General features: G+C 41.4%; 1 protein-coding gene across 1 annotated transcript in view; it reads left to right on the plus strand.

Annotated features, from left to right (window-relative positions):
- LOC128746030 (uncharacterized) overlaps positions 1 to 21,285 on the plus strand; it is a 122,548-nt gene extending 101,263 nt beyond the window's left edge. The window contains exons 3-4 of the mRNA XM_053843083.1: positions 15,781 to 15,891; positions 21,142 to 21,285. Coding sequence (XP_053699058.1) covers positions 15,781 to 15,891; positions 21,142 to 21,285 — 255 coding nt within the window. The remainder of the gene's footprint in view (positions 1 to 15,780; positions 15,892 to 21,141) is intronic.
- Positions 21,286 to 21,774: the final 489 nt, after the last annotated feature.

Below are 21,774 nucleotides of genomic sequence, written 5' to 3' on the forward strand. Positions count from 1 at the left end.
AAATAACTCGGTTTCGTTTGATAGATCTCAGCAGTAATTTTCAAATAATAATAAAATGTGTGATGTTTTACATTGAATCGATGTTTATATGTTTCAAAAATATGTTTTAAATACTATTTTTTCACATTTCTTTATGTAACTTTCAAACTACAAGGCCAATCGTCATGAAATTTGGAAGTTAAGGGTTTGCAAGACTCCTCTTTCATATGCAATCAATTTTGTTCAAATCGGTTAAGGGACCTGTGAGATAATGAAGTCCCATATTTTTCGTATTTTTATACATACAACTTTATACAACTTTTGAACTAAAAGTCCGATCAAAATGAAATTCAATAGCGACCTATGGGACACCTAGACCTTTCATTTGACACTAAGAACATTAAAATCGGTCCAGCCATCTCCGAGAAAAGTGAGTGAGATTGAAACCGTTACACACCCACACACACACACACACACACACACACACACACACACACACACACACACACACACACACACACACACACACACACACACACACACACACACACACACACACACACACACACACACACACACACACACACACACACACACACACACACACACACACACACACACACACACACACACACACACACACACACACACACACACACACACACACACACACACACACACACACACACACACACACACACACACACACACACACACACACACACACACACACACACACACACACACACACACACACACACACACACACACACACACACACACACACACACACACACACAGAAAATGCTCAGTTTTCGAAACTGAGTCGAATGGTATATGACATTCGGCCCGCAGGACCTTCTTTCCATTTCCGGTTTTCTAAGTGATTTCTATACCTTTATACTATATATTTATATAGTAGAAAGGCAAAACGTACACTAACATCACACACTAAACTATTCTGCTCATACCGTCATCACATCATTCGCGTTGACGAACGTAAGCTGCTGCCACCTCAAAAAGTTTACTGTAGGGGTGAAGCGGAATCAGGGGGGATCTATCGGTAAGGAATTGTGAAACTCACATGTGAAGGGGCAGGCAGGTGACCATAATTTTCAATGCCGCTCTTGCTACTTTTTTTCTTACCGATTTGATGCTCTTGCCTGTATATGTAGCTTTCGAAAAGTTTCTTAGTTTGTTTTATTTACGCTAAAAGCAGATAAATGCATTATCGGGATCAAAACAATACAAACGATAATTGCGCTGCGTGTTTGGGTTTGAGTTTCTGTCAACTGTAGCAGTCAAAAATAGAGTTGCGAGTCCCTTGACTCGAAATCAATCACACGCCGTTTGGTCCATGACAGTACAAACGTCATGGACCAAACACCATCTGCGGTAACGCACACATGTATGGAATTTGATAGCAATAGATCCCCCCTGAGCGGAATAGGAATTTCTTAAAGAGCGCTAGAGATCGAAACATTTTGGCAGATTTTCACCCACACGTACAAACGGGTATTTCTATGAGTGTGCAAGAGATCGTTTAATACCGTCAACGCGAATTCTTGCAGCGGTTTGTTCTGCGTTCTGTTTGTTATTGTTAACAATGGTGTGAATGATGCCGGCGTATGTTGTACTTCTTACGAACTTTCAAAGTTTGTGGGAAAAATGATTCAAAATTCAATCGACAGTTCGTACAATATTCTTTTTTAGCTGCCCTAGATCATTTCTGAGCTCCTTGGACATCTCTTTCTGCCTCTGCCTCGTAGACTCTGGCAGAGCTTATATGCTTTTGCAAATTTTAACTATGGATTCCTTTTGCGTAGTTCAGCGTTGTAATTGGTGAGGGAAGCTCTGTAGTCTTCACAGTTAAATATGATATGATGTTGACTATGTTGAATAAACGCCTAGCCTTCCAATGAAGATTGCTAAGCGTCTCATTCCACCAGGGCACATCACGGCAAACTGTTTGCGTGTTCACTGAACAGCTTATATTATACGCATCCGTGATCCTACGTTGTATGTCACTAACGGTGATATCTAGTTCAACTGCAGTCCTTATATTATTGTGGCAGGAACTACGTGAGGTTATCCAATGTTCTCTAAAAGAACTCCAATTGGTTTTTCTCGGATTCCTGAGTTGTTTTCTATTTAAGCGATTAGCCTCGAATATCGATATCAACGTCTATGGTCTAATAAACTTGATTCATCATGCCAATTTTTGACTTTCTCCTAGGGAAGTGCCACATTGAGTGAGGTCTGAGATCTTTAATCTGATAGTCATTACAAAGGTTGGGTCATTCCCTACATCGATTTTTTTTGTATGCCAGAAGAACATTGTGTTGAACACCACAGCGACAGTCTTAATGATCGTCCTTTGTGGCAGCTGGCAGGCCTCGATTGCTACATCGATTACATTGACATCGTTAGAAATAGAACATTCAAGTAGGTACTCACTCCTGTTGTTTGTATTCGTGCTGCCGCATATCGTGTTGTGACCAGGGTCCGGCATCGTCGAAACAAATAAATGAAACTGACTTTCTCTTACCTTCGCTTCATACATGAAGTGACTTGCTTCATTTGTTGAACAGAACGTTTCAAGCAACCTTCAGTTGAAGTTGGTGGCTGTTTCAATTGACGACGACAGAAAGTCAGGCACAATTTGTCGACATTGACTAGGTTACCTTTAATATGCGTTGCATTGAAGGAAATGTTACTCAAATTCAATTTATTTGCATTCAAAGTTACTGACCTTCTTCTGAATATTTGATAGAAGTACAAACGAAAAGTTGAAACCGATAGTCATGATGAAGTGAAACCCGTTTCGTTGACGCTGACTGAAACCAATTTGAAACTGAAGCGGTGCTGCTTCTGTTGAAACCGCAGCTTCACTGTTTCATTGTGGAGTGACGCTATGCAATTGAAGGTGACGTTGTCGGGCCCTGGTTGTGACCGTTGTCGCTGCAGCCTATCACGAACGGCTTGTTGACTACCCTGCAGCACTGCACGAGCTCAGCAACCTCGATTGATAGTATTTCGTACATGTCCTCTGGAAAGTAAGCGAACGTAACGTATATCTCCTGCTTCTCTCTCTAGACGTCTGGACTATCACCGAACTGGCAACGACGTCGCCTTGCATGAATTCTGTAATTGGAGCAAATGTTATTCTCTTATTCTTTCACAGACTAGCAATTCTATATTTCACAGATTAGCAATTGGCGAACGTTTTCGTTTTCGCTGTGTTGAGCGGCTACACTGGTAAGCCTCGGTTGGTGTAGGCGACAGACTACAGATGATTGACCCGCATTTAACGGCGGATTCAGCTTCTGAGGTTGACTGCTATTAACAGGTGCTTGCTGTGTACGCCTATTGGGAAGTTTTCGTGGCGCCCTACTGGTCTTCGGAGGGTTACACTGTTTAGGCGGCGGCGGCCTACTCCCAGAGGGAAGTTCCACACATTCCGTCGTTAACGCTGCAGAATTGCGGTGTTTTGGTGGTGGCGGGGCACTCCGTAAAGGGAATTCCGCTCGTACCATCCTCGACTTTGCAACAGAGATTGTTGCGCCCGTGATGGTATACATACATATGTCAACCTGTAGCATGCATGCTTTTGTTTAGCATGAAACGCTACTCTGCGATCTGGCTAACTGGCTTTTGGTCAACCTTCATCAACAGTTCAACGGCCTTTCCAAACACACTGCGACGGCGTATCCACGATGCTTAAAACCGTCGTTCAGTTTCTGAAGCAATCGCAAAATACTCTCGTCCGTGCTGCCGACACTGTCTTGTCCAGCAAGTCTTTCGTGTCATAGGCACATATTTGTGCCTCTTCCCACGGGCCTGATGTCTGCAGTCTCCTGGTGAGCTATGTGATCCAACAGAACGGCGAGGACAGTCTGTAGCTGATCCGTCGTGAGCAGGGAAACGGGATATTCAGCCGACCACCAACAATCCAAACACCATCTGAAGGCTGGTTGTGGTGCCAGAGGACCCGCGCCAGTTCAGTTGCTTGGGCCTTTTTAGTGAAACCTTTGTCGCTGATATTCATATCGTCGATCGTTACCTCTTGGCTAGCTTGGCGCAATTTTGTAGAATGATGAGTAGCCTCTGCCGCGATATCAATTCCAGTGATGGTAAAAACTCCAAATCTCAAAACTCATCAAAAATCACAATAAACTGTTAATCATGTCCGTTTGATCCTATCCTAAAAAAATCATGCGTGAGTTTTTCTGTTTTCATAGCAAGAAGCAAAAAACTCACACATATTTCTTCCCGACTGATCACGTTTTGCTTTACAAAAAGAGCTCTGGCGACAGTAGAAAAATCAAAGCCTCAGGTAGCCAGAAGAGAGTTCAAAGTGCATTGTTTACACTGTGTGAGTCTTTTAATCAGGTGTGCAAAGATCTGAAAAATAGCGTCGAAAGAACAGGTCGTTCGCGAAAAAGTTCTGCACATCGCAAAAATGGGTTATGGACGACGAGACCTACGTGAAAGCGAACTACAACCAGACTCCGGGGAAGCAGTATTTCACTACAAAGGATAAGTTCGATGTTCCAGAGAAGCTCCGAATATTAAAGATGTCGAAGTTTGGCAAGAAATTCTTGATTAGGCAAGCAATTTGTTCATGTGGACAGCGAAGTATCGCCTGGTATCGCCTTTCGTGATACCATGATGAACCGGTGTATTTGAAAGAGTGTCTCCGAAAGCGACTTCTTCCTCTTCTCAAGTCTCACTACTGTCCTACGATCTTCTGGTAGGATTTGGCTTCATGCCGCAAAGGCCGGTCTGGACTGGCATAAAGCAAATAATGTCGATTTCGTACCGAAGGAGCACAGCCTCTCAAATACACCGGTGTGCGGCCAATCGAGAAATACAGGGCTATTATGAAGCAGAATCTTCTGAAACATCCTAAAGTAATCAGTAGTGCCTGCTGTTCAACACAGCGCTACAAGGTATACAAAGTAGGTCAAAGAAATGAAGAAAGTAAGGGTAAATATGCAAAACATGTCGATTTTGCGGTTGCATAAAATCTGATGTGTGGGGTTTCGGCCAAAGTACGGGATTCGGATTCGGAAGCGAAATTTAACAAAATAAAGACATTAAAACTAAGTTTAATTGTTTCATTTAATGCTCTGAAAATTTGATAGCAATCGGATAAAAATTCGAGTTTTGCGAATTAACACTGCAATTTTACACTGGACATCCTTTAGAAGTACAGAGTTGTACACCTCAGAAATACTGAAGGCCTCAATTCACAAGTACCACAAGTATGTTCGATGAGGGGCGATGAGGGTTCAGCGCACACCAGCTGACCAATGAAATGGGTCTAAGACGGTTCGACTTTACCGCCTCTATGACCATGGCCGCACGAAGTACCTTCTTCCAGCATAGACTGCTACACAAGTACATCTAGAGGTTACCAAATCAGACAGAATCACAGATTGATCACGTTTTGATAGACTATCGGCACTTCTCAGACCTTATCGAAGTCAGAAGCGCTAACGTGGACTCGGACCACTACCTAGTGATGGTTAAGATGCGCCCAAAATTCTCCGTTGTGAACATCATTCGGTACCGACGCCAGCCTCGGTTAGATTCCGCGCGGCTGGACGAAGCCCCTCTCGAAGACTATTGGAACACCATCAAAACAGCCATCAGCAGTATAGCGGAGAGCTCCATCGGGTATGTGGCACGGAATCAGCGGATCGATTAATTTGACGATGAATGTAGGAAGGTGATGGACGAGGTGAACGCTGCGCGGGCGGCCAAAAGGCACAGTGCCACACGTCAGAACATGGAGAGGCACAAACAGAATAAGACACAGCGGAACCAAATCTTCAGAAAGAAAAAGCACTACCTAGAAGAGTAGGGATATGCAAAATTGGAGCAGCTGCGTCGTTTTCAGGAAACGCGAAAGTTCTACCAGAAACTGAACGGATCCCGCAAAGGCTTTGTGTCACGAGTCGAAATGTGTCGGGATAAGAATGACAGGTTCTGACGGACGATCGTGAGGTGACCGATAGGTGAAAGCAGCACTTCGATGCACATCTAAATGGCACCCAGGCGAAGAGCTATGGCGGTGGGGAAAATTATTTCGACGGTGCTACAAACGGGGAGGCCATCATGCAGTTTATTAGATGGGACCAAAAAATCTGGCCTCGCATACAAACGCACCGACTGATTGTTAGAATTTGGGATACAGACTATCTATCGGAGGAGTGGAAAGATGAGGTTATCTGCCCGTTCTACGAAAAGGACGACAAGTTAGGCTGTGAGAACTATCGTGCGATCACCGTTCTGAATGCCACCTACAAAGTGCTGTCCCAAATCATTTTTCGTCGACTATCACTAATTGTGAACAGATTCGTGGGAACTTATCAAACCGGCTTCGTCGAAGGTCGGTTTACAACGGATCAAATATTTACATTGCGGCAGATCCACCAAAAGTTTCCACAACATTTGTTCGTTGACTTCGAAGTCGCATATGATACCATCGACCGGAAAGAACTATGGATAATCATGTACGAGAACAGCTTCTCCAGGAAGCTCATCAAACTGATTCAATCTACGATAGATGGTACACAATGTTGTGCTCGAATTTCGGGTGGATTGTCAAGTTCATTCGAATCACACAGAGGGCCATCGTCAAGGTGACGGCCTATTATTCCTGCTGTTCAACACAGCGCTACAAGGTGTTATGAACCGAGTAGATATCAACACGTGGGGCATGATCATCAACAAATCTAATCAATTCGTCCGCTTTGCCAATGACATGGATACAAGACGCTTATTAAACCGATTGTTCCCAGGCATGAAACATGGACAATGCTCAAGGAGGACCTACGAGTGCTCGGAGTTTTCGAAAGACGAGTGCTAAAAACCATCTTCGGCGGTATACAGGAGAACAGACGATGAACCATGAACTCGCACATCTCTATGGGGAACCCAGTATCCAAAAGATGGCTAAAGCTGGACGGATACGATGGGCAGAACATGTTGCAAACATGCTGGACAACTAACCTGCAAAAATGGTGTTTGCCTCAAATGCGGTAGGAACAAGACGACCAAGAGCGCAATAACCAAGATGATTGGACCAGGTGGAGCGAGATCTGGCGGAGAGTGCTGGGTGTCCGAGGAATTGGAGTGAGGTAGCCCACAACCAAGTTAACAGGAGAAACCGCGTTCAGCAGACTTTTTCTAAGGACGGCAAGCCACCTAAGTAAGTAAATAAGTAAGGGTTCATTAAAGCAAATGTTAAATGCTTTACCTTTACAGATCAGAGTTAAATTTTCAACCGCCAGGGCAAGTCCGATATTACTATTGCATCGGCATACTTTCCCGGTGATGTCCCTGAGGCTCCCAATCTAGAGCTTGCGGCTTTTGTCAAATATTGCAAGGAAAACAACAAGAATTTCGGCTGCGATATCAATGCTCATCACACTTTGTGGTAAAATACCAACATCAACGGCAGAATTATTGATATTGCCAATAAAGGCAACGAACCAACATTTATGAGCGCTATTAGACAAGAAGTCATGTGTCAGATGAGTCCTCGTTGTCTGATGATAGCCATTCGTTTTCGAGTCGGTTGGCGGCGTCCAAGTCACATATCAAGATCCCAGGAAAACCAACTGGGATCAGTAAGCGGCTGAACTCTACCATAAAAAATGCTGTGAATTTATGGTACATGCTGTAAATTTCCAAACAATATTTTTCCTGGGTTACTGAAAAACTTTCATAAGAAAATATTAATGTAATTCGGCATTTCTATAGAGTACTTACCGTCTCAGTCATTGGGGGAAATTATATTTGCAACCAAATAACTATTAACATGAACTGTAAATATTTAAAGCTAACTTTAAGCTGTCAAATCGCTCGGACGTTCAGGCCTCACTCATTAAATTTACTGAAATCTGCCTTGATAGAATACAGAAACGTGGGGTATGTTGGCAATCTTAAACGTATTTGCACCCATTATGCTTACACGTAATCTTAACAAAGGACCATAGCAGCAATTTTAGCATTACACCTGTAGATATAGTGATAATTTATCCTTTATTGTGACCTAGAATAAATACCATTTGCAAACTAAGACCTGTTTGTTTCCCCCGTTCATGCAGTATCGCAGCAAGTCTACCCTTCGTTTCTACGCAGACATTACACTGGGAGACGCATTTTTCCCATAATGCCCAGTCAATTTATCTCACATGGGAAATTGAATTATCGCCTTATGATTTACGGCACTACACTTCCGACAAGATATTTGAGCCCTTCAATAGACCGGTAACTAGACAACAATTTCATTATACGCGCACAGGTTACTCGTACCGTCGTCGTACGAGAATCGGTTGCACAACGTCGGATCGGATTGACCGATAGATTGGTTTATCATGCAATACTCAATTTCCTAAACATCTTCGCTTTCACCTAGCAGAACAATTCCATGTGACCTGGTTCCTATTTTCAGTCATTCTGAACGTGACAAAATTATGTTCTTGGTTGCGGCTGTACACTGTGTATCAAGTAATACATATTCCAATTCCGACGCAACAGCCACCAGAGCCGGCATGCCAGGAGAATCCGGCACAGGATCAGGGAAGGTAATAAATAAATCGCAAGAAAATAATGTTATTCGAACCGGTGCGACGGGATTGGCTGCAGCAGAAGTTCCCAGGGAAACGCATTTTGAGCTTTCCCAGATGTCCATCCACCGCCAACGGGAAATCAGAGCACCTACCGAAACAGGAGGGTGACACTGCGGATGAATTATGATAGTCATCAGTATTGCTGATGATTGCTGTGATGCTGCCGGACTCTACGTTTGGAATGTCATTTCCGGCAAATCTTCGTCACACACTGCATCAGGTCGGTCATTCGCCAGGAAGACCAGCAGCATGCGAAGTCTTTTATGGGGAACTACACTGGACTGGACACGTTCGAAAAAAGCTAGTCTGGTCACATTTATTCGTGGATGCGACAGTTATGAGTATTAATTTGAACAGAACATTAAGCCGCACGTAAGACAGCTTACGTTTCATTATTTATAGCGTATGGCTAAGAGTCGGAGAAAATTGTGTTTGGCAGGCAATAAAAGATAGAGGGTCTGATTTTAATGTTTAGAATTTATTTCGATTCATAGGAGTTGCCATGAAAAAAATTCCAATATTACATATTACAAGCCTCTTACAGATGGCCTCGAGGTATGACGCTGGTCTAACAAGCCAGATACCGTTTGTCGTATGTTCGAATCTCAGCGACTGGGAGAGGCTGTTAGGGAGAGTCAATAGGATCGTAGCACTAACCCTGCAATTGTCCTGTACTCTAACAGCTGGCTGCGAAGTCTGTCGAATAAAAAACAGAAGGTAAATTAATATTTTTTGAAACGATGGTTCTACAATTGATGAAGGGACGGTAGGGGAAAGTATTGATTTTTTTTTTTTGGAAAATGGAGAGGAAAGAGTGGAAAGCTAAAAAATATGTTTGACCGCATTTCAAGACTCAAGACTAAAAACTCGAGGTTGGTCAGAAGGTCAAGTTTCGTAAACAGAATGTAGCCCCTAGGCTTTGCTATTACACACATATTAAAATCACTGGTGTGCCCAGTCATAAGAAAAAGATGGGGCACCGCCTATTCAAAAGCATATTTGGCCTAGAAAAACAAGTAAGTAATTGCAGAATGGGGGATCTACTTCTACGCAATATTCCAAACTTTCGAGTTACACCAGGAAAGTTTTGTTACAAATACCTAAATTAAACATTATAGATAGAGCGATGAGTTTTGAGAGATTGCGGTTGAAGTCGCGAGTACTTCGCGTAGTCGCGAGTTAATCGATCAACATCAACTTTGCAATGTTATGCGCAGCTGTCATCAATCCGGTAAGTGACTCAAAACAAAACACGGACGACAGATTAAACCGTTCTGGCTATTTAGTAAAAAATTAAAATATTGAATTCGGATATACTACTTACTACTAAAGTCTATACACTACAGTTAGTTATATACTACAGTTTTTTGCTTAACACTAATTACCCAAGTAACACAATAGGTTTTAAATAAGAATTGATAACAGATTTAAAACAAAACTAATTGCTGACCTTTCGTTTTCGCATACTCATTTAAAACCAATTTCCGACTGAAAAAGCGCAAGAAACGAGCTAAAATGTAACATGTTTGTGAAATATTTCAAAGTGACGCCTATGCGTTGCATGGTTTTTGTACTACCAACAGAAAAGCGCAAATAACTGTTGACAGGACTTTTTTCTGACATTTCCCTAAGGTTATGTATTGAGCTTGCTGTCGTTTACCGCACGCACACATCGATTTGTTGTTGCTGTTGTTAGATTTTACATTGATTTTACACGTTTGTTTTTGTTTTCCCCCAGTTATACCCCGGTAAAAAAACATACGTTTGAGTGAAAAATGATAAGTCTTCGTAGCTTTTTGCACTGGGCTTAGCAAGCTCTATGTGCGCGAAACGGTGCTGCCACCTTCCCACCTTGTTCTATTTGTGAAGTCGATGCACAGGTTTGTTAAAGAGTGAAAAGGATAGACAAAACTTTGCGCCAAATCTTCACAAACTTTCCATATGGCAGTTCCATGAGGGTACAAAAGATCGATTTGTGCTTACATAGCGAATTGCTTTGATTGATTGATGAATTTCCGAAATATATTTTAGCCTTTCTATCACGCGAAAAATATCTGACAATCTGACATTATTTTGCTTGTAAATAGAGCTTGCTAATCCCAGTGCAGAAAGTTACAAAAACTTATCGTTTTTCACTCAAACATATGTTTTTACCTTTGTTTATTAAGAAATTGGTCGAAAAACGCGAAATAGAACCAAGGCCCGGAGGCCCGAGTCACATATACCGATTTGACCGCTTTTACTTTTGTTTGAAAGGTATTATTGCCTATTATGAATGTGCCCCTATTATGACTATTTAGACTACTGTGATAATTATTTAATGCAACGTACCGCATTTTGCACTGTTAATCTGACACTAGAGTGGCTTTTAGTTTGATCTACTAATGAGTTTGACTTCTTTTTGCTTCTTCCCCTTCTTTTTCACTTCATTTTCTTTGAGCGAAATCGTGTGCGAGATTCGACTGTGATAATCGTGTAAACCGGGGCACAGTGGGGCGATTCCATACAAATGCTGGCCAAGCAAAAAAACATCATTAAATCAAGGATTACATGTGGTACTTAAAGAATTTTGGGGGTGCTGAGCCCGAATTTCAGGTTTATTTTGCATTAGAACGTATATTTTTTGTGTTAGGGTGAATTTTCAACTATTTTTCAAGAACTTTTTAAGTATAATGACGTATAAGAAATGAGGGTCATTTAGAAAACTATTGCAGATGAATTTTTATAGGGTAAAACATTATATAAAACAATACAAAGCAAGTATGAGCTTTAATAATCAACACAAAATCCATGTAAGTTAATATTGATCAAAAATCAAAATTTTTCCCCTTATTAGTTTTCTTAATCTTCTTTATCTCCATCTTCTTTTTCTTCTTCTTTTTCTTCTTCTTCTTCTTCTTCTTCTTCTTCTTCTTCTTCTCCTTCTGCAGAATCACTCGTTTCACATTTCGTATTCAATAGTAATATAGCGTTCTCAGAAAGATTTTTCTAATTACATTTTTCCGTTTCGAAGAAGCTATAAGCTTTATCCGGAGAAATAAGAAGACGAACAATTCTATCATGATTTGTGTTTTCACACTCGTTTTTGCATGTAAAATATTGTCTTGTATGTTTATTACTATTTTTGGCATAAGGCAATAACCTTATTTTTGTGAGGGTCAATACCTGTGTAGTGGCTAGCATTCACGCCTCTCACACCGAGGATCGTGGTTCAATTCCCAACCCTTATTTTTGTGCTTCTTCTGTCATTCGTCCTATCAGCAATATAGTTGTCTAGATTCATTTATGACCGCGAATTCAAATTCTTTGCATTGCAGTGGACGTATTATATGAGAACTACCTATACCCTGACATAAAGGTTTTTGGTATACAAACAATAAGTTTCGAATTTTTCTGAAATAATGTGTTCAAGAACTTGCTATAAGAAAATTTCTCAACCTTTTAATTAATTTCATATCAATACCCGTGATTTCAGAACTAATACCAGGATTGGCATAAGATCTTCGAGCTGTATTTCCGTCATTACTATCGCTGTATCCTCCAGATTTCCTTCAACCTCTAAAATCTAGTCAATATGCAATATGGACCATACATTCGAAGCAGCTTATCCACCTATGTAAAGGAGATATCTCATAATTAAGATATCCTACGTTTACTTTGAGTGTTTGCATTTTGTCTATATTGTTGAATTCTGATATAGTAGCCTTACAAGCGTAACATCTATGCTCTGCGCTACTCTGCGCTAAATGAGACTATATCCATTTGAAAGCTCATATTTTACGCTAACTTTTACCGGTAGTGTCAATAGTGGCGAACCTTGGCTTCAAAACTTTTAAGCGTGTTTTACGCGAAAATATGGCACTTTTATAATGATAATTAAAATTGTGGCATACTATGATAAAATTACTGCATACTCAAATAATGGGCTTTATTCAGCACTATTTTTTGAAGAACTTTTCCTTAGACACCGTTGAAATCCGAGCTACCATTAGCATGTTTTGAAATATTGGGTTATTTTAAAAAAAAACGCTAAAACATGCTGAGATAGCATACTTTCAAGATTCATAGAAAATTCAAATTTTGTTATACTGATCTAAAATTTTGGATTTGAACACTTCAATAGTATAGAATCACAGGAAAAATACAATGGAGAGTCGAAATGAACTTTCATTTTTTGGCTGCTGGCCAGTGATTCCCCACTGTGCGGGGTAGTCTAAATAGTAAATAGACACCAGTGAAAAGCTTTACTGGATGAAATTTGTTTTGCATTATCATACAACGTGATACAACTAATTCAAAGTTAATTTTTATTTGAAAACGAACTTAAATTGCGACCAAAAGATACTCGGAATACACATAAATTGGAGCATTGCACGCAATGCAAAATATTGCATTGTTGCGAAAATGTGTCAAAGTTATTAATCTGCGCTGTACTCATCGTCATTGCTTCGCCCGATTGTTAATGCTGGCAATGAGGTTACCAATAAACATCGTTTACCAATATTTTTAAATATGAATAGCAATTCAACGACAGGATATTATGTGCATAATATATACTTTAGACGTTTTAGAAATGGTCTAATTCCACAAAAGGTCGGTGGACACATCGACTTATCCCGGAACGCCACGGCAAAGTCAGCTTCCACCTGACACAGATTCTGTCAGGGCATGGTTGTTTTAGACAGTATCTGCACAAGTTTGGGCATGCGGAGCACCCCGCGTATCAGGAATGCGTGGATGTTGAGGAAACTGCAGTACATGCTTTCTTCATCTGCCCTCGTTTCGCGGGCGCGAGAAGCAACATGATGGCAGTAAACGGACAGGACACTACTCCGGACACAAAACCGCTGGAGAGCCGATCAACGGCGAATAAATATCCTAACTACCATAGTCCAGTAGTTATCTAAGAGGGTGCGTTAAGTACAACAAACAATACTGGTTTGTAGGTATGAGTTGTTTTTTAAAATTTCTAGCTTTCAAACAGTATAATCAATATATATATAGAATGCCAGTGTCCCTGGTGTTTCATGGATATTTTGGTGGCAAACATGTTGCTGGTCTTGGATACGGGAACAACATTGTCAAATTGCCCAATAGAAAATTTTCCTCCACATATATATATGGGTCATTCCACGGGAAATTTACAGTCAAAATTTTTTTTCTCTTCGGAATATTTTTTTTACGTTCTTTGGTCAAAAAAAATCGACACGTATTTTTGTATTTCGATGTTACTGTTGGAATTCGCAAGATATGATTTTTTAAAGTATTGTAATCCGATAAAATCACTATTTTTTAAATACTGATTGTAAACATAGTTTGTAATATCAAAAAATGACTTTCTACCAGATGTGTTCACTATTCCACAAGCTTTCAAAATTGGTATACCATACCTCCTCTCGATTGTTTTTCAATAGTTAAATAGTGCATTTTTATAAACAATTGCAATTTTTTCAAAGTTGGAACTTTTTTTTCTCGATTTTTTTTATTTTAAAATATTTGTTCATGTTTCTCGAAGAAGCATGCAAAATTTGGAAATGGAGAAATGAAAACTCTAGAAGTTATGAATTTTTATATCGAAGCGCGCACGTTAATGCAAACGAGCGGACGAGCATGCGTGCTTCAACGACACGTTACACTTAATAGCATCATAGGCGGCCTCGTTATGAAGCTGCCCGTGGGTTAGAACATCGATTGAGCATTACCGCTCGCTTCACATTAACACACGCGCTGAGACATAAAAACTCATAACTTCCAGAGTTTTAATTTCTCCATTTCCAAATTTTGCATGCTTCTTCGAGAAACATGAACAAATATTTTAAAATAAAAAAAATCGAGAAAAAAAAGTTCCAACTTTGAAAAAATTGCAATTGTTTATAAAAATGCACTATTTAACTATTGAAAAACAATCGAGAGGAGGTATGGTATACCAATTTTGAAAGCTTGTGGAATAGTGAACACATCTGGTAGAAAGTCATTTTTTGATATTACAAACTATGTTTACAATCAGTATTTAAAAAATAGTGATTTTATCGGATTACAATACTTTAAAAAATCATATCTTGCGAATTCCAACAGTAACATCGAAATACAAAAATACGTGTCGATTTTTTTTGACCAAAAAACGTAAAAAAAATATTCCGAAGAGAAAAAAAATTTTGACTGTAAATTTCCCGTGGAATGACCCATATACAATATATATACAAAAATTGAATCTGCCAACCTTGAAACTGAAAGCCCACCTACAATCTTGTCTCTTTACTCGTAAATGATCGATGAAAGCTTAGCTTTATACCCGAAATGCAACATTAACTTGTCATTCTGGTTGAAAACATCTGCGTTAGAAATAAAACATTTTTATAACATCATGTTTTCCATGAAACTTATTTATAATTTAAATACAACTGTTTTCTGAATATTTTTCTTAAAAACATGTGGCTCATATATGTTTATGCTAAACCTAAGGATTTACAATTCTAGGGTCTACTACTACTGGTTGGTAAACAGTTGAATAATGCGTAAAACGGACCCCATAGTGGTCCTTAACCTCTTATCCAGCAACTCATATCCCTACCTCCACGTGATACCAGCCGGAATACGAGCAACTTTAGCGGAGATCGGGTAACCTACCCCGATGGAAACTAAGGTCGTATAGCAACAGGGAAGGAGGCACAGTTTTTTGACACTATAAGATAGCAGCCCCATAACGAGACTCGGTAGCGTAAACCTTAGTACGACTCCCTATCTTAAAACAGAACACTAAAATGATTCAAGACAATTCTACTCGGAACATTCGGCATGGACTAAGGTGACGAAATACGGACATGGAATGGAGACTTGGTACCTGGAACTGCAGATCGTTAAATTTCGTTGGTGGCGGCAGGGTGCTGCTCGATCACTTAGAACCCCGAAAGTATGGCATCGTGGCACTGCAACAGATCTGTCGCAAAGACGAGAAGGTGTGGAGGATCCATTGCGGCAAAATCCAATTTTTTCAGAGCAGTGGAGTGATCAACGAGCTGAGAACGGGCTTCGTAGTGTTGGGCAAAATACAGGATCGCGTAATGAACTGGAAACGAAACGATCAACGAGAGGATGTGCGTGTTAAATAAAAAGCCGTTTCTTCAACTACACCACCATAAACGTGCATTGTCCACAGGAAGCTAGATCCGACGACGAGAAGGAAGCGTTCTATACGCAACTGGAGGTAACGTACGACAGCTGCTCACCACGGGACATCAATATCGTCAGCAGAGACATGAACGCCCAGGTCGGTAGGGAAGCAATGTGTAGGTGTTCGGGCCCCATAGGCTGCATACCGACACGAACGATAACGGCCAGCGATGCATGCACTTTGCAGCTTCCCGAGGCTTGGTAATCAGAAACACTTTCTTTCACAATGATATCCACAAAGCCACCTGGAGATCACCTGACTAACGAACTTCCAATTGAGGGCCGGTTTTTCCCAAACGTCTCCAACGTACGCTCCCTACGGGGTGCGGATATCGACTCGGGTTATTATCTAGTAGCAGTACATGTGCGCTCAAAATTATCGACGGTTTGTACCTCGTGACAAAGCCGCTCTCCTCGGTTAAACATTCGGTAATTAAACAACCCGCCAGTTGCCGAAAACTACGCTAGCGTACTGGATGAAGCTCTGCCCTTCTCTGTGGAGCTAGATGCTTCGACCCTCGAAAACGGATGGAGAATGAAACGCTCGGCCGTCAACGAGGCCGCAACCGCGGTGCTAAGTGTAGAAAATTCAAGTGCACGAAGAGGTTGGTTTAACGGAGAATGCCAGCAAACGATGGAGAGGAAAAAAAGAGCATTGAAAAACTATCCAAGCATATCCACCTGAGAGAATTTGGCCAAGTATCGACAAGCGCGGAATGAGTTGTCTACGATCCTGAGGAGGAAAAAGCGCCAGAAAGTGGACAGAGATCGTGAGGAGCTGAAACAAATATTCCTGGCAAATGGCACGCGCAAATTTTATGAGAAGGTGAACCAAACTCGAAAGTGCTACACGCCTAAACCTGACGTGTGTAAGGATTAGGGAGGGGATCTAATCACAAACGAGTGCGAGATGGTCGACAGGTGGAAGCAGTTTTTCGATGAGCACCTCAATGGCGATATAGCAGAAGGAGACGCAACGGAAGTTAACCTCGAAGTGACCACAAACAACAATGGTGTGCCGGCTCCCGATCTCAAAGAGATCCGGTGAGAAATTCGTCAGCTGAAGAATAATAGAGCTGCCGGAAAGGACCGACTCCCGACAGAACTGTACAAAAATAGCCAAGAACCGCTAGCAACGGTACTTCATTGGATAATTTCAAGAATTTGGGAGGAGCACTGAAGGAGCTAGAAATTACTGGAGGAGCGACCGGCTAGATTGCTGTTATTACCGTGGTATCACGTTGGTCAATGCCGCGTACAAGGTGCTCTCCCAGATTTTGTAGCGTCGTCTATCCACAATAGCAAGAGAATTTATAGGGCAGTATCAGGTGGGCTCCAGAAATGTCGTGAGTACAACGTGCCCACAAATTATATTTTCGTAGATTTCAGACCAGCATACGATACAGTTGGACGCGATCAGCTATGGCAGATAATGCACGAATACGGTTTTCTGGTCAAACTGACGCGGCTGATCAAAGCTACGAGAGGGACGATCTTCAGCAAGAGTAGCCAACTCTTAGCCTTCGCAAACAACCTCGACATCATTACTAGAAACCTTGGAACGGTGGAGGCAATCTACGCCAGACTAAAAACGGAGACTAGAAGGATAGGGTTACAAATCAATGCCAAATCGAAACCAAATATATGGTAGGCAGAAGCTCCAGAGAAAGCAACGTTTGCCTCCCACGGACAGTGACGACGATGAACTGGAAGTGGTTGATGAATTCGTATATTTGGGATCTCTGGTCATCGCCGACAATAATACGAGTAAGGAGATCCAACGACGCATTCAAGCTGGAAATCGAGCCTAGTTTTCCCTCCACAAGACGCTTCGATCAAGGAGTACACGCCGCCGCACAAAGCTGAAGATGTACAAAACGTTAATCAGACCGGTAGTCTTCTACGAGCTTGAAACTTTGCTTACGGAAAACATACGTGCACTTGCCGTATTTGAACGAAAGGTGTTGCGGACTATTTTTGGCGGAGTATAAACGAAAAGCGGAAAGTGGCGGAGGCATATGAATCACGAGCTACAAGCACCAGGAATAGAGGGGCCCAACGTGCTATTTGGCTCGACCAGATTGAAACAGACTTGTGTGTCAAGATGCGCAACGAATTGGCGACGAGTAGCCCAGGACCGAGTACAATGGAGAGGATTTCTTGATACGGCAAGAGCCACCCCGGCTCTCGGCTGGTAAAGTAAGCATTGTTAGGATTCCTAACCTAAAGCTTAATATGCAGGGAGATCAGAATCGTTGTTTTCGACTCCCGCCGTTGGAAATACACTATTGTAAACAACTAAAATACCTTCAGAGGACTAAATGTGAGTGGAATAAAACATAACCTAAAGCTAAATTCACAGCAGCTTACAAGTAGGTATTCACGTTGCGATTACTATGTTGCCTAAACGGTGTATTCCGTGTACATACTGCCATTATTGGCATTACAGTCCCAGTTTCTATGGAGATGGAACTGTTATGCGAGTAGCTACAGTATATACGCACGCATACGCAAAAAAGCTAGCGCTACGTGAATACGTTTAATATTGGTTACACAGACTAGCCAACGAACTGAATACGCTACATAGTGTAAATAGGTAACAAAGCTTAAAATGTATTAAGTTCATGCGGTACACAGAAATAATATTTCAAATATTGAACGAGTGCACATGCACATAATAGAAATAATATTCAAAGGATTTTGATAGTTAGTTTTTAATCGAATATTTAATTTACTTGCTATAAATGAATTTCTAAACCTTTGCACTGCGTTTCAAACAATGTTGTTGGTGTAGCTTTATTGCTGTTAAATATTGGTATTTTGATGCGAATAAAATGGTCTGGATCTCTAGTTATTATTGAAGCCATATCCACCCCACCCCACCAAACTCATCTATAGATTTCCAATGAATAGAAACTGCTAAACTTCGTGCGACGATATAACGCCAACACATGCTCCTCTATTACCACCGCAACAACATCGTCTGCAACGTGTTGCCAGCAACCCACCCCACTCCAGGGTGGCGTAACGCTCAAATTTATAATTTTCGACAAACGATAATTAATTCACTCTATTACGCGTTTGCATACCGCATACCATAGTAGATGGGAATAAACACTTTAGCTGATTTTGACAATACTACTACATACCGCCCCACCTAATGTATGTTTGTTTACGCACCGGTCTCAAATCAGGATCGTTGTAAGTACACAAACACCCCGCTTCTGGATCCAGCACCTACGCTATGCGAAAATATATTTGGAAGTATCAAAAGCACAATGCCGGCAATTACTGGATCATGCTAATTAGATGTCATTAGCAAATTGACAGCGAGATCAATTTATTGTGAACGGCCGGTGGAGAGCAGCAGAGCCAGCCATCTCATTACTGCAGTTGCCGGCAATGCACTATAGTTTTGAGAACACTGACTAGCTTTTAATTGTTGGTTAGCATCCAAAGGCATCCCGGTAGCAAAAATCGTAATGAGCAAGGGTGTATGGTTTCTACAAATCATTTTGAACATGAGCTAGTGGGACCAGTTTGGCCGTCTCACTCGCTGTAACCTTTCTGTCGAATTTCAATCCGATGTGATGCGAAAACAATTTTCGTAGCATAGTTGTCCGGCATTCTAGCAATATGTCCTGACCGGTGAATACTGGGATCACCGTAGGGACACGCGAGTATGCTAATATTCTGTGTCTTCATACACCGTCTCAACCAACATAATTTTGGTACTTCTAATTGAGACGACTTAGTTATAACTAGAATTAGTCATATAAGCAGTACCCGCATTAATTGGAACAATACTTCAACCATAGACATTATAATCTATCTTCCAATCTAGAACCATTTGTGAAATGGTGCCGCACCGTACTAAAACTGTTGCCTGGTATAATATTAAGTATATTGGTTATGGTTATTCGACAAGTAACCATAAAAACAATGGGTCGTTAAGAATGTTCACCATATGAAAACGAGTGATTTTCCATACATATTTTTGAAGCGTAGGATATGATGAACAGAATGATAATGGTTGAACCATAGTGTAAATGGTAGACGCCATCAAAATTTTTGTTTTTGGAATGTACTGTAACCGTTGATTGTATGGTGGATTATAAGGATTATAATAGCGATATGATTGTGACCATTTTCACAACTGTTTCCATTTATGCGGGTAGCCATAGCAATTTTTTAACAACTGTGATAGCTGGGTCTCGCCATTGTCGTCTTTCTTGTAGATAGGACAGATAACCCCACCCTACCACTCTTCTGGTATTAGTTCCTTATACCAAATCTTTACGAGCAATTGATGCAATTGATCGTTTCCTACTGCTTTGTATTTCAGCCGCAGCACCAACGAAGTCACGTCTCTTGCTATCTTGGTCTTCACTTCTTACTTCTTCTTTTACAGTATAAAGCGAGTGTAGCAAGAATTTCTCTCCATTCTATTTCATTCCGTTCTCGGTCCTGGGCTACCTAATCAAACCATCTAGCACGTTTGGCCCCAATATTCTAGGTATCGGTGGGCTTCTTGATGAAAACAGGTTTTATTGCAAAGTCGTCCGATATCTTTGCGACATAGACGACCTACCATAGCATCTCGTCCTTCGCCAGGCGCACGATGAAAATCTCTTGAGGTGATGCCTGTAGCTCATGGTTCATACGCCTTCACCACTCTCCGCTTTCTGTTTCTGCTCCGCCAAAAATAGTCCGCAACACCTTTCGTTCAAATACGGGAAGTACACTTATGTCTTCCGTAAGCAAAGGTACTGTCTTAAGGCCTAAAAGTGAAGTCCGCTTCCAGTTCTTCGTCTTCAACAGTCACTGTATGGAAGGCAAACGTTGTTGTTTCTTAAGCCCGTTCCTACCATTTGTTTGGTTTTTGACGTAATGATTTGTAGCCCAATCCTATTCTCCGTTTTTAATCGATCGTGGCAATTCGCCGTCCCAAGATTTCTACTGATAATGTCGAGGTCATCTGCGAAGGCTAGGAATTGGCTACTTTTACCGAGGATTGCTCTTTCCATGCCGCTTATCAAAACAAATAACGGCAATTCAAGGAAATGTCCAGGCAGCTAATAGAGACGAGCTTATACTCGAATATCACTGATTTCGGTTATGATGGAGAAAGAGCGTGTTCTTTCGAAGCGTGGTTTTCGCAATACACTGATCTTTTTGAGAAAGATTCCGGCCAGTTGACGGATGACCCCTTTACTTCGCGGAGCGCCTTTACTCTGAAAGCTGAGCACAGCCGCGCACGAACGATACACATCCTTCGTTCTTCCTAAGCTGTCGAGTGAGTATTCGTTTGAAGAAACGGTGGTCAAGTTAAAAACGATTTTTGCAGATGCTGAAAGACGAGAATGAAGATTTTATCAGCTACTCGTGGAAAGTCAACCGAGCGTGCATTGATTTTAAGCTGCAGGAATTACAGGAAGAAAAATTCAAATGCCTCAACTTCCCGTGCGAGCTCAAATCACTCAACGATTAAGACATCTGGATGCGCCTGTTCTCCAAGATCAACGAGACACACATCACCCTAAAAAAGGTAGTTGAGGAGTGCAAGTCGCTTATCAGTCTAAACGGATTAAAAACGCCTTTAACAGCGCTAATTGGGGCGCGATCGCGCTAGCGCTGCATAGGATGAGGGTAGCGGACCATCTATGTAGGTTACTTAAAAGCTACTGTGAGAACCGGACTCTGGTGTGCGATACGGCTGATGAGGCGAAGAAGTGCAAAGAGACAGCGGGTGTTCCACAGGGATCGATTCTCGGTCCAACGCTCTGGATGCCATGTACGATGGGGTATATAGGCTCCAGCTGCCCACTACAGTCGAGATCACAGGCTTCGCCTATAATATGGTCCTAACAATAGTAGGCTAGTTTCTAAAAGAGATGGAAATGCTGGCATCGGCCGCTATAAGCGTAACGTATGCATTAAAAAAATGGACTTTCTTCGGACAGAAAGCTAATTGAGTTTG

Source organism: Sabethes cyaneus, chromosome 1 (genome assembly GCF_943734655.1).
Source record: "Sabethes cyaneus chromosome 1, idSabCyanKW18_F2, whole genome shotgun sequence".
Lineage (NCBI taxonomy): Eukaryota > Metazoa > Arthropoda > Insecta > Diptera > Culicidae > Sabethes > Sabethes cyaneus.